The sequence below is a fragment of the Aotus nancymaae genome, unplaced genomic scaffold, assembly GCF_030222135.1.
Source record: "Aotus nancymaae isolate 86718 unplaced genomic scaffold, 86718_ANA_hifiasm-v0.15.2.pri h1tg000067l, whole genome shotgun sequence".
NCBI classification, from domain to species: domain Eukaryota; kingdom Metazoa; phylum Chordata; class Mammalia; order Primates; family Aotidae; genus Aotus; species Aotus nancymaae.
Window position 1 is genome coordinate 23,968,361 of NW_026988482.1, and position 12,847 is coordinate 23,981,207.

The following is a 12,847-nucleotide window of genomic DNA, read 5'->3' on the forward strand; positions in this document are numbered from 1 at the left end:
AGGGAGAGCTCTCCCATGCAGTGCTTGGTCACCCCTTTCCCCTCCAGTGAACTTAGAAGGCTATCACAGCATGTATGCCACATCTCACTGTGCCTGACACGTAGTAGGCACTAAAAAATTATATGCTGAATGGGCCGGGCGCGGTGGCTGTCGCCCATAATTCCAATACTTTGGGAGCCAAGGCGGGTGGAACACCTGCGGTCGGGAGTTTGAGACCAGCCTGGCCAACGTGGTGAAACTCCGTCTCTACTAAAAATACAAAATTAGCCGAGTGTGGTTGTGCATGCCTGTGATCCCAGCTACTTGGGAAGCTGAGGCAGGAGAATCGCTTGAACCTGGGAGGTGGAGATTGCAGTGAGGTGAGTTCGTGCCATTGCACTCCATCCTGGGCAACAAGGGTGAAACTCCGTCTCAAAAAAAAAAAAAAAAAAAAAATTATATGCCGATTAGGTGCAGTGGCTCACGCCTGTAATCCTAGCACTTTGGGAGGCTAAGGTGGGCGGATCACCTGAGATCAGGAGTTTGAGAGCAGCCTGACCAACATAGTGAAACCCCGTCTCTACAAAAAATACAAAAATTATCCAGGTGTGGTGGCGCGCGCCTATAATCCCAGCTACTTGGGAGGCTGAGGCACGAGAATCTCTTGAAGCAGGGAGGCGAAGGTTGCAGTGAGCCAAGATGGAGCCACTGCACTCCAGCCTGGGCTGCAGACTGGAACTCCATCTCAAAAAAAAAAAAAATTATATGCTGAATGATCAGACTGGGAGACAGACCTTTCTGCTTCACACCAGCAGAAACAAACCTTTTAGATCCCTCTGGCACAGTGGTCCTAACCAGGGCCCTCCATTCTCTCAGACCAGGTACGGAGGGTATGAATCCCACGCAGGCCCCTGCCTTTAAGCACCAAAAAGTGCACCAGTGCTTTCAAAGCTGTCAGTACCACTCTTTTCTGGGAAAGCCCATTCTCACAGACAAAATGTGCAAAAGGCACATTACTCCCCACCCACACCACCACTACCAGCATGTCTCCAGAGCCCTCAGATGGTGGAAAGGCAGAGAGATAACACACAGACTCCAGCATAATTTAGTTGTTCTTTATTAACATGGAATTTGGGGTGGTGAGGGTAGTCCCAACCTCCAGGAGGACAAGGTAGGTTCACAGTGTTTCCAGCTCACACCTTTCCCGGGTCTTCCTTCAGTGTCACAGTTCGATTAAAAACAAGCTGGAAAGCAGAGCGAAAAGAATGACCACCTCCCCAGAACAAGGCCAGGGTGTCCTGGGCAGGTTTCACCACAGACACCTCCCCCTAACTTCCTTCTTAAGCCAAACAACCTGGGGACTAAGGATCAGGAGACCCAGGTCCTCTATAACTTTGTGACTTGGGCAAGGGACTGGATGGAGCTCTAGGCTATATATATATATTTTTTTGAGACGGAGTTTCGCTCTTACCCAGGCTGGAGTGCAATGGCACGATCTCGGCTCACCGCAACCTCCGCCTCCTAGGTTCAAGCAATTCTCCTGCCTCAGCCTCCCGAGTAGCTGGGACTACAGGCCTGCGCCACCATGCCCAGCTAATTTTTGTATTTTTTAGTAGAGACAGGGTTTCACCTTGTTGACCAGGATGGTCTCGATATCTTGACCTCGTGATCCACCCGCCTCGGCCTCCCAAAGTGCTGGGATTATAGGTGTGAGCCACCGCGCCCAGCCCTAGGCTATAGTTTTATATGGATAACAACCACTATGCCCCCTACTTTGAGGAGGAGAAAGGCAGGGTGGGCTGGGCACAGTGGCTCACGCCTGTAATCCCGGCACTTTGGGAGGCCAAGGTGGGCAGATCACAAGGTCAGGAGATTGAGACCATCCTGACTAACATGGTGAAACCCCGTCTCTACTAAAAATACAAAAAATTAGCCAGGTGTGGTGGCATGCACCTGTAGTCCGTTACTCAGGAGGCTGAGGCCCGAGAATCGCTTGGACCCGTGAGGCAGAAGTTACAGTGAGCCGAGATCGCGCCACTGCACTCCAGCCTGGGCAACAAAGCAAAAAAAAAAAAAAAGAAAAAGAAAAAAAAGAAAGGCAGTCTTCATACAAAATTTTGTGCATGAACTTATCCTTAGTGCCCAGTTTCCTCATTAGTAGAATATGAACACTGACCTCCTTAGGTGGTGAGGATTTACTAAGGGAATGTAGGCAGAGCACATGGTACAGTGAATGGCAGCCACTGTCACTGCTGCAGTTAAGGGCAGGTGGGTAAAGTCAAGCACCTTTCCCTGATGGCTGTCTGGATCCACAGAGAAGTACCCAAGACGCTCAAACTGGAACTTGTTGAAGGGTTTTGCCAGGGCCACAGAGCAGTCCACTAATGCTGCCTCCACCACGCGTAGTGATGCCTGCAAGCAGGGAACTCAGGCAACCATCCAACCAGGGAGGCCTACCTCCCTCATCCCAAACCCCATGAACCTACTGGGTTGAGGTCACTTAAGAATCCACCAGGCACCTCAGTAGGATCTTCAGGGTTCTTGTGCTGGAATCTGCAGCCAGAGTAAAGGTCATACCCCCAGCTAGGCAGCCATAGCAGGCAATGAGCATCTTGTACCTGCCCCCACCCCAGCTCTATTCACTCACAGTCGCTCATAGAGGCGAACCTCACACGTCAAAGGCTGTGACACCCAGTGAATAAAGGCCTTTGGCTTCTCTCCAGCATCTGCCCTTCTGCAGGTCACCTCCAGATTCTCTATACAACCACTGGGGCCCTAGAAGTTGGGGGAGGGGAGCAGCAATTAGACCCGGGAACCACGACCAGGACTGCAGGCTGCACTCACATCCTGGCCCCAGCAGGCACTGCAGTAGGAAGGCTGCAGTTGGCTCTCACCTTGACAACACGCTGCAGTTCAATGACGTAGCCTGTATGCCTCAGGCCCACAGGCTGGCCCCAAGCCAGGCGCTTAAAGCCTGGCTCTGGCTCCTAGAGATAGGAAGTAGGGTAGACACAAGAGACTGCAAGGATCAAACAAGTGGGGAGACTTCCCCACCGCCATGTCTGGCAAGGATTGGTTCATCAGAAGGAGAAAGTAGATGGACTGACAGAGATGAGGATGAAAGATTCCCAGGACCAGACTCAGCAGCAAACAGGATCCTCTACTCCCACCATTTACCTCCTTGAAGTCAGTCCTCTCAATGAACACAATGGGTGCGAAAGGAACCTGATGGAAGCCTTTGGTCTCATCACCTGGGAAGTTGGGCACCTGGATGTCCAAGGACTAAAGCAGGAGACAGGTATGAGTCATACTCAGCACAAGTACCCCCATGCCCAGGGTCAGGTGTACCCCTACACACACACACACACACACACACACGCAGATACTCATGTTGAGGCAGGCCGACCTTGGCAGAGGGAAAGTTGGTGATGATGACTCGTAGTGACTCCAGCACAGCCATGGCTCGTGGGGCTGTGTCATTCAGCACATCACGCACACAGGCTTCTAGAAGATGTGGCTCCATTGTGGTCTGTGCCACCGTCACTCCCACCTGGCAGGAAAGTTCAGCATCAGTCACAGCTACAATCACAAACTGCCACACTCAACCCCCATCTGTCCACCCAACCTGCTGGGCTATACCCGAGCACAGAAGTTGTTGATGCCCTCAGGTGGGAAACCCCGCCGTCGCAGGGCCGTGAGTGTAAAGAGCCGTGGGTCATCCCAGTCCCTGTGGATAAGAAAGTGGTGGTGAGAAGGCCTTTGGGAGTACATGTCGTTAACCTTTAATAAGCCAAACAGCCACACCTACCGCACAGCACCAGTTGCTACAAGCTGGAGGATCTTCCTCTTAGAGACAACAGCGTAGTGCAGGTTGAGGCGGCCATACTCCCACTGAACAGGGCAATAAACGTCCAGTGCATTGCAAAGCCAGAAGTAGGAAGAGCGTCTGGGGTGGGAGAGTAGGGTTAGGACTGGCCAGCTCTGGAACTAGGCAGAGACCACAGGAAGGGCTGCTGGAATTCCATTGGCCCTACCACCCCATGAACCCAGCTCCCTCACCGGGCCTGGAATTCCTTGGTGCAGAGTGAGTGAGTTATGTGCTCGATGGAGTCACAGAGGCAGTGTGTGTAGTCGTAGGTGGGATAGATGCACCTGTGGGGCATAAGCAGTAGGCCCTACCATCCAGCCCTACTCTGCCCTATCCCATGGCCCATTGCCCTGCTCCACAGCCCCACCACCCCACCCCATGCCACACCCACCATTTGTCCCCTGTGCGGTGGTGTGGTGTATACTTGACTCGATAGGCTACAGGGTCCATCTTGCCATCCTCCATCACCAGCTTCATCCGTAGTGTGGCCTCACCCTCTGAAAATTTGCCCTTGCGCATTGCCTGAGGAGAACAAGGACTCAGCCTGTCTCTAAGCATGGGGGTATCTCATCCTAAGCACCTTGGCCCACCCAAACCCAGATGCTCCTCTAGGACCCCACCTCAAAGAGCAGCAATGACTCCTCCATGGGACGGTCTCTCCAGGGTGAGGGCAGAGGATTATGGCCTTTGAGCTCCTCCCCTCGCTGGTGACACACATAAGCCAGACCCCTGTGGGGAAGGGGTGTGAGTACCCAGCATGGCTATGACCTAGTCAGCCTGCCTGGCTCTACGCCATGGCTCTGGCCTTACCTGCGGATGAGCTCCACAGCCCAGGCATATAGCTGGTCAAAATAGTCAGAGGCATATGTCACTCTGTAAGGTGTGTAACCTGGGGCAGAATGAGACAAAGTATGAGCACCCAGCCAGAAACACCCAGTGGCAGGCCATGGACCAAGGAGAGGCCCACTAACTACTAGCCCTTCTAGGCTTTGCCCAGTCCATACCCAGCCAGGCCACCATGTCATAGATGGCAGTGAAGAACTTTGCTTCCTCCTTCTCAGGGTTGGTGTCATCAAAGCGCAGAAAACAGATGCCATTGTTGGCCTAGGAAAGTTGTAGCATTTGTGAACTCCCACATCATCCATCAGCCCCACAATCCTGTTCATTAAACTAGGACATTCATAGAGCTCTCTCATGTCAAGAATATTTGTTTTTTTTTGAGATGGAGTTTCACTCTGTTGCCCAGACTGGAGTGCAGTGGTGAGATCTCGGCTCACTGCAACCTCCGCCTCCCGGGTTCAAGCAATTCTCCTGCCTCAGCCTCCCAGTAGCTGGGACTATAAGCATGTGCCACCATGCCCAGCTAATTTTTGAATTTTTAGTAGAGATGAGGTTTCACCATGTTGGCCAGGTTGGTCTCAAACTCCTGACCTCAAGTTATCCACCCATTTTACCCTCCCAAAGTGCTGGGATTTAGAAGCGTGAGCCACCACACTCAGCCTCATGTCAGAATTTAAAACGCCTTCAAGAATTTCTCCTCTCACCTTCCTGTATCTAAATGCCCAGATAAAGCATCTTTTACATCAATTTGGGACAGACAGCACAGCCTCTTTTTAAGCCTAGGTGCTACACTGGCAACTCCCCCAAATTTGAACTCACTGACTCCTCAGAGGGAGTGAGCTACTTATTCCAATAAGCTCAATAGATTCCTAGGTATCTGTCACACATGTGGTTCCTTTCCATGGCCTCTAACCACCTGGGTACATTATTGGGAGCAGACAGCAAGGCAGGGACATGTTATCCACTCATGGGAACAGCAAGTGGTCATCTTGCTTGCCAGGTCCCTAGATACATGCTTACCTTGGCATAGCCAAAGTTGAAATTGATGGCTTTGGCATGTCCAATATGCAGGATTCCATTGGGTTCTGGCGGGAACCGGGTACGTACCTGAGATAAGAGGGATGGGAAAAGAGAAATAAGGTCAGAGCTCAGATGACCCTAAGGAAACAGATGTTCCCTCCCAGGAAGGCCATGGTGATGGGTGAACTGGGGCAGTATGGAGGCAGCCCAGGCACTCAGGCAGGCATTGATGGCACAAGCTCATATTCCCACATACCTGCCCACCAGTAATCTCCAGGTGCTGCTTTAGTAGATTCATGGTGTGTGGAGTCATCACATAGCCTGGGGTCTTGTAGTTCTCACCTGTCAGGACCAGAATAAGCCTAAGGACCGGGCTGCAGCCAAAGCCTCTGACCCCGGGGGCCTGACTATAGGAGCTGCTGCCAAGATCCAGCCCTCCCCAGGGTTTCGACATGCCCACTAACCAGGCTTGTGGAACTTAAGGGCCTCCCCGTGGAGCTGCTCCATCAGAGACAGGGTCTGGTCAGCAGTCTCACCTGTGGGGAACAAAACAAGGAAAACTTGTCCTCTGGATACATTTACTATATCCTACAGCCAGAATAGAACTGAGTAGACCTCTCTTCGCTCAATTCCAGAGACAAGAGATCAAGAGCCAGACATCTGAGGCCTCTCAGGCCAGTCTCTGGGCAAAGGGAACAAAGGAAACACCAGGAATTCCAGTCTTGAGACAGAAGGCAGGGTACTAAGTAAGCCAAGGGCCTGAGGAACCTGTGAGGACTCTTCTGGGTAGGTGCAGAAGTCAGGGAGCTGAATGCTGTGACAGGAGCCTCAAGCTTCTCACCATTCTCTATCACATCTTTTGCTCTCCTCCGGTCTGTTTCTTCCAGCCGTGCTTTGGCCACCTGAAAGAAGCCCCAGGTGCTTCAGAAAATGGCATCAGATTTTCTCTTGGGCAGGGTCCTGGGATCACTGTGGTCAGACACTTCCTTCCCCAGCCTGAAGTCTCACCATACCTTACCTCACCCTCAGGGACTCAGGGCCATGCCCAGCCTTACCTTGGGCTTCTTCTCCAGATCAGCCTCCATCTTGGGGCCCAGAAGGTGGAGGACCTGAGCAGAGACCACAGTCAGGTAGTGACAGGAGTATGCTCTTTCAAGAAACCCCTGACTAATCCTACCCCGCCGACTCAAGGCTTCCTAGACTGTCCACCAGCACTGACTGGAAGAATCTACCTACCCCATCCCACCTCTTCTCCTCATGTGGGTCTGCTAGCTTAAAATGTTCTCTCTCTAAGCCGGGCACAGTGGTTCATGCCTGTAATCCCAGCACCTTAGGAGGTTGAGGCAGGAGGATCACGAGGTCAGGAGTTCGAGACCAGGCCCAGCACTTTAGGAGGTTAAGGCAGGAGGATCACAAGGTCAGGAATTTGAGACCAGGCTGACCAACATGATGAAACCCCATCTCTACTAAAAATACAAAAATTAACTGGGCGTGGTGGTGCACAGCTGTAATCCCAGTTACTCAGGAAGTTGAGGAAGGAGAATCACTTTAACCCAGGAGGTGGAGGTTGCAGTGAGCTGAGATCACACCACTGCACTCCAGTCTGGATGACAGAGTGAGACTCCATCTCAAAAAAAAAAAAAAAAAAAAAAAAAAAATGCTCTCTCTGATGAGGGTCCATACTGGGCTGCCACTTATAGAGAGGAACTGTAGGCACAGCATCAAGACAAGCAATCTGCCTCAGCCACCACCCTCTTCGATGCCAACATCCTGAGAGGACGGCCACATTACCCTATTTATGAGAGAAAACTGAATTTTTTTTTTTTTTTTTTTGAGACGAAGTCTTGCTCTGTTGCCAAGCTGGAGTGCAGTGGCACAATCTCGGCTCACTGCAACCTCTGCCTCCTGGGTTGAAGCAATTCCCCTGCCTCAGCCTCCTGAGTAGCTTGTGACTATGGGCATGCACCACCATGCCCAGCTAATTTTTTTGTATTTTAGTACAGATGGGGTTTCACCTTGTTGGCTAGGACGAGACTGGTCTCGATCCCCTGACCTCGTGATCTGCCCACCTTGGCCTCCCAAAGTGCTGGGATTACAGGTGTGAGCCACTGTACCTGGCCGCAAATTGAGGTTTAAAGTAAAGTGATTAACCTCGAATTAGGCACAGCCCAGAGGCCTAAGTCTGTCACTACCCTTTTAGGGGCTGCTCATTCCACGCTGGGCTCTACTGTGCACTCCTCCCACCTTTCTTCCTCTCCTTTCCCTTCCTCCCTCCCTCCCTCTCTCCTTCCTTCCTTTCTTCTTTCTTTATTATTTATTTATTTATTTAAGATGGAGTCTTGCTCTTGTTGCCCAGGCTGGAGTGCAATGGCACAGCCTCAGCTCACCGCAACCTCTGCCTCCCAGATTCAAGCAATTCTCCCACCTCAGCCTTCTGAGTAGCTGGGACTACAGGTGCCCACCATTATGCCCGGCTAATTTTTGTACTTTTAGTAGAGATGGGGTTTCACTGCATTGGCCAGGCTGGTCTCAAACTCCTGACCTCAGGTAATCCGCCTGCCTCAGCACCCCCAAGTGCTGGGATTACAGGCATAAGCTACTGCACCCAACCTCTTAGGTTCAAGCAATCCTCCCACCTCAGCCCCACAAGTAGCTGGAACTACAGGTATGTACCCTATGTCTGGATAATTTTTAAATTTTCTGTAGACATGGGTTCTCACTATGTGGCTCAGGCTCATCTTGAACTCCTGGGCTCAAGCAATCCCCCTGCCTCAGCCTCCCAAAGTGCTGGGATCATAAGCATGAGCCACCATGCCCAGCCCTCCTCCTGCCTTTTATCCCTTAGTGGATTCCAGGCCCTGTTCATGCCAAAGTCTTTGCCAGCTTCAGCTTGGTGAAGCATGCCCACCTGCATGTCGACTTCGTTCTTGATCATTTTGCCATCTGCCCACTTGAGCACAGCCCGAGCCTCTCCTAGAAGCATAGCCACAAGGAGCTGCAGAAAGGCAAAAAACAGTACTCCCCCAACTCCTTCCCAAGGAAAGTTCCTGGCTAACCACAGGAACCAAAGCCTGAGCCCAGCCAGACCACTTTAAGTCACTCCTGTTCCTTCCCCCAGCCCCTCTCACTCGTGCCCAGAAGAAAAGGCATGACCAGAGATAACAATATAGCCCCTGCTCACCCATCAGCAGCCCCATGTTGAAATGGTAACGTTCCACCAGGAGCTGGGGCCGGTGCTTGTTAATGGCAGCCTCCACCTGCAGAAACCCAAACCATGTGGTTCAGGAAAGTCACCTTCACAGATACTCTGGGAACCCACTCCCTTACTGTGGGTCCTCCTGGGGAGGGAAACTGAGCCACTCTTGTCCATGGCCAGGACTGGGGAGGTGGACGATGCCTGGGGAAAGACTCACAGCCTCCTCAATCTGCTCTGGGGTCACAGTGACACCCACGCCACATTCCTGCTCAAAGTCCGCAGCGTCAACGGGGTCCAAGGGGTGACTCCGCACATACTCAAGGGCAGCTGAGAAAAAAGAGCCAATGAGTTTGTGGCATCTCTGCTCCAATAAGTGGACAGACAGGGTCCTAATCTCATGAAACGCCAAGGATAGTCTGGCTTCCTGAAAAGTTAAGCCCTGGCACCACCACCCTAGAGGACACAGGGAAAAGAGAAGCATGTGTCAAGAGTGGATGCCCCTCAGACCCTGACAGTTCCCTTGTTAGTCTCACCACCCACTCCACGCCTCAGTGCCTGTGCAGAACTAGATGTCTAGAAACTGGAGGACTTGGCAAAAAAGGTAAGACAAGGGTCTTGGCTGAAGGGAGGCATTGGTGGTCGAACTGGCAGGACAGGGAGGGGTCTCACCGCTCAGCTGGGGCTCAGTGTGGATCTTCTTACTGGCTATGTAGCTTACAAGGAAGGAGAGACGGCGGGTATCCCTGAGTCGCGAGGCCAAGCCATATAACAGGGTCCCGGTAGCCTTGTCAATGGTGGAGCCCAGGGTCTGCTGAGCCTGGGGTCAGAGGGATCAAGAGAGAAGCCCCACGCTCAGTGAGAGGAAAGAGCAAAACAAGTGGGGCAGGTCCGGATCTGGACCCCGCCCCGCGCTGCGTGGCAGCAAGACCCGCAAACCAGGCTGGGGGCAGTGGGGCTCGCACCTGGGTAGCGGCCTCGCGCAGCTGCGCGCTCAGAGTCTGGTTCTTGAGCGTCTCGCGGGCCTTCTGCTCGCTCAGGCCGAGGCCAGTGAAGAGCGACAGGGAGTCCAGAGCCGCCATTGCAGAGACACCGGAAACCAAAAGAAACTTAGCACCGAATCTGCAGGTCGGCATTCACCCGCTGACCAATGAAAGCGAAGCCTCTGGAGAGAGCCAATGGTGTTCTTCCTTGGCGGGAGGGGGCGGGGCGTTCCAGGGTCGTCTACGCCATTTAAAGGACACGGGGCTGACAAACCGGCTTTTCCGGGGGCCTCTGTGGAACTGGGCGTTTGGAGGAGCGTTGGCGGGAGGCGTGGCTTTTAGAGATACTCGCCACAGATCTGAAAGGAAGGTGTTAGGCCCTGCGGCAGGAGGAAGACACAGGCTTGGCCTTTTGCTCTGACTTTTCTACTTCAGCCCTGGGACCTCCATCTCAGTACAGTAACTTTCCTCGGGGGCAAATGCGATTCCCTGTCGCGTTTTTGACGCCACTCTTTGGAGTTGCTATGGAAACAGTTGAGCAAAATGAAGCCCGGGAAATCCCTGATCCAGACTCCATCGCAGAGAATGTGCAGAATGGCCGATCCAGGGGCCCCATAAGTCCGACAGTTTTTAGGTGCCCACTGGGACACAGCTGGCCAGGAAAGGGAAGGGAAGAGTCTGGGCTAGGAAGGACCTCACAGAAGTTCTATGATTTGGTTTAAAATCTTGGCTGGCGCAGAGGCTCAGGTCTATAATCCCAGCAGTTTGGGAAGCCGAGGCAGGCAAATTACTTGCGGTCAGGAGTTCGAGATCACCCTGGCCAACATGGTGAAACCCTGTCTCTACTAAAAATACAAAAATTAGCTGGGCATGATGGCACACGCCTGTAATCCCAGCTACTCAGGAGGCTGAGGCTGGAGAATTGCTTGAATTTGGGAGGCGGAGGTTGTAATGAGCCGAGATCATGCCACTACACTCCAGCCTGGTAGACAGAGTGAAACTCTGTCTCAAAAAAAAAAAAAAAAAAAAGGCCTGGGTGCAGTGGCTCACACCTGTAATCCCAGCACTTTGGCGGGCCGAGGCAGGCGGATCACTTGAGGTCAGTAGTTTGAGACCAGCCTGGCCAAGATGGTAAAACCCCATCTCTACTGAAAATACAAAAATTAGCCGGGTGTGGTGGCGGGCTCCTGTAATCCCGGCTACTTGGGAGACTGAGGCAGGAGAATCGCTTGAACCTAGGAGGCGGAGGTTGCAGTGAGCCAAGTCTGCACCATTGCACTCCAGCCTGGGCAACAGAGTGAGACTCTGTCTCAAAAAAAAAAAAAAAAAATCTCATCCCACACTTCCCCTCTTGCCTGCCAAAGCATGCAAATATCAGGAAAACCACAAGCAAATTAGACCTTGAAATCCCTCTGCAGGCCTTTGAGAAAGGATATTTTATTGAGGTTGGGACAGAGTGGGACAAATGAGATGGAATCTTCATGATTATAGCTGTTGTGCTTAGGGATCTTCCCACAGTCTCACTGGACTTCCAGGACCTGCTAGCTAAAACAGAATATAGGGACTGTGTGTGTGAAAAGGGGTTGAGGTAGAGGGTTGCAGAGAATGAGCAGCTGGTGGGATGGTGGAAATCTCCAACTTTGAAATTGGAGCTCTTGCAGCCCTTGGTGATGCTCATACTTCTGGACTTTCAAGGAATAGGCAGGATCCTGACTAGCCTGTATGCATATTCTGTGTCCTTTGTGCCCACATCACACTAATGACCAAGCTCCAAGTCTGGGCCTACATCTGGATACCACCTAATGACCACATGCCAGGTGCTGGCCAGGGCCACATGCTGCATCAGTATCCAGGTCCAATGCTGTCCTGGGGCTTACCACCTCTCCATGGCCCCTTGGCCCCAGCCAGATGCCCAGCCCTGCAATGTACTGCATGAGAAAGACCAGGTGCAGGAGTTAAGCAGGGGATGCAGATCCATGGTGCTAAGGACAGTTACCAAAAAGCAGAGCCATAGCCACACTAGCCTTGCACTGAATTTGAAGCTGCAAGTGCCCAGACAATCACAAAGGTGCCCATGATGAGCAAATCCATGCAAAGTGCCTGCCACTGCCACTATTTCCTCAGTACCTCATTCACTGATTCATTGTAGCACCATCACTAAGTCCTACAGGTCTGGTGATGGCCCCCTCAATGGGATCAAGATCTGCACTCCCTTTCCTGGTTACTCCATGGTACACTGTGGATCCCGTGGCTACATGTCATAGGATGAGGCAGTAGCCCCATGAGTGCCACCAAGAATACCACAAGTGGTAGTACCAGTGCATGTCCAGCTAACCCTAGATGTCTATGACTTGCACAGAGCAGAAATGTTAAATTGTATGGGCCCGGTCTGGAGGTTAGCCTGCCTGCATGAGCCCCTGGCACTGCTTCCAGGAAAGTCAAGCGGAAAAACCAGGCAGCAGCCAGCAAGGCCCAGTTGTGGAATGGACAGAGGTAGAGTCCAGCAGCCAAGCCTATGGAGAGGTCCCTATGGCACAGGCTGATAACATAGAGGTAGGGTAGTAGAGACTATAGTGTTGGTGACAATAGTCTCATGCAGATGCTACAGAAGGGTACAGTGCAGCAGCAGGGCTGCAGTCAGAGGCGGACAGAGCTCCTTGATCAGTGCATCCAGCACATGTAGCCAACGATGGCCAGACTCCCTTGCACTTGGGGCAGCCCATGGTTAAAAACCCAGAGCAGCCCATGCCTAATAGGCCCTCCAACAATATTACGTCTGCCAGTACCAGCACATAGGCCAACAATTCCATTTCTGCAGGTCCCACACTCAGGTTTTCACACCCCTCTCCACAGCCAGTGGTTTCACATGATCCTTATGTTGTCCCCATCAGAAAAAGCCAACATTGGTCAGGGGGCTAGCTTTCCCCAGGAACTTATTGCTACTCCTAGCTCCAAATGAAACAG

At 52.2% G+C, this 12,847-nt stretch overlaps 1 protein-coding gene across 2 annotated transcripts; it reads right to left on the minus strand.

Moving 5' to 3' along the window:
• Positions 1–1,073: 1,073 nt before the first annotated feature.
• On the minus strand, positions 1,074–10,031 carry QARS1 (glutaminyl-tRNA synthetase 1). 2 transcript variants are annotated; one of them, XM_012467683.3, is made up of 24 exons: positions 9,866–10,031; positions 9,573–9,720; positions 9,121–9,230; positions 8,889–8,964; positions 8,616–8,680; positions 6,763–6,816; positions 6,549–6,609; positions 6,172–6,243; positions 5,964–6,049; positions 5,708–5,794; positions 4,852–4,951; positions 4,658–4,736; positions 4,468–4,576; positions 4,239–4,369; positions 4,039–4,131; positions 3,788–3,925; positions 3,619–3,706; positions 3,386–3,529; positions 3,157–3,261; positions 2,874–2,966; positions 2,627–2,754; positions 2,466–2,532; positions 2,266–2,391; positions 1,074–1,223 (listed from the first exon to the last, which is right to left on the minus strand). In XM_012467683.3, exons 1-24 carry the CDS (start codon positions 9,980–9,982, stop codon positions 1,173–1,175), a joined length of 2,328 nt encoding a protein of 775 aa, XP_012323106.2. In that variant the 5' UTR covers positions 9,983–10,031; the 3' UTR covers positions 1,074–1,172. The 2 variants fall into 2 exon arrangements, with proteins under 2 accessions (XP_012323106.2, XP_064223141.1); XM_064367071.1 differs by lacking the exons at positions 9,121–9,230; positions 9,573–9,720; positions 9,866–10,031 and having other exon boundaries at positions 8,616–8,702; positions 8,889–8,954.
• Between the last annotated feature and the right edge of the window lie 2,816 nt (positions 10,032–12,847).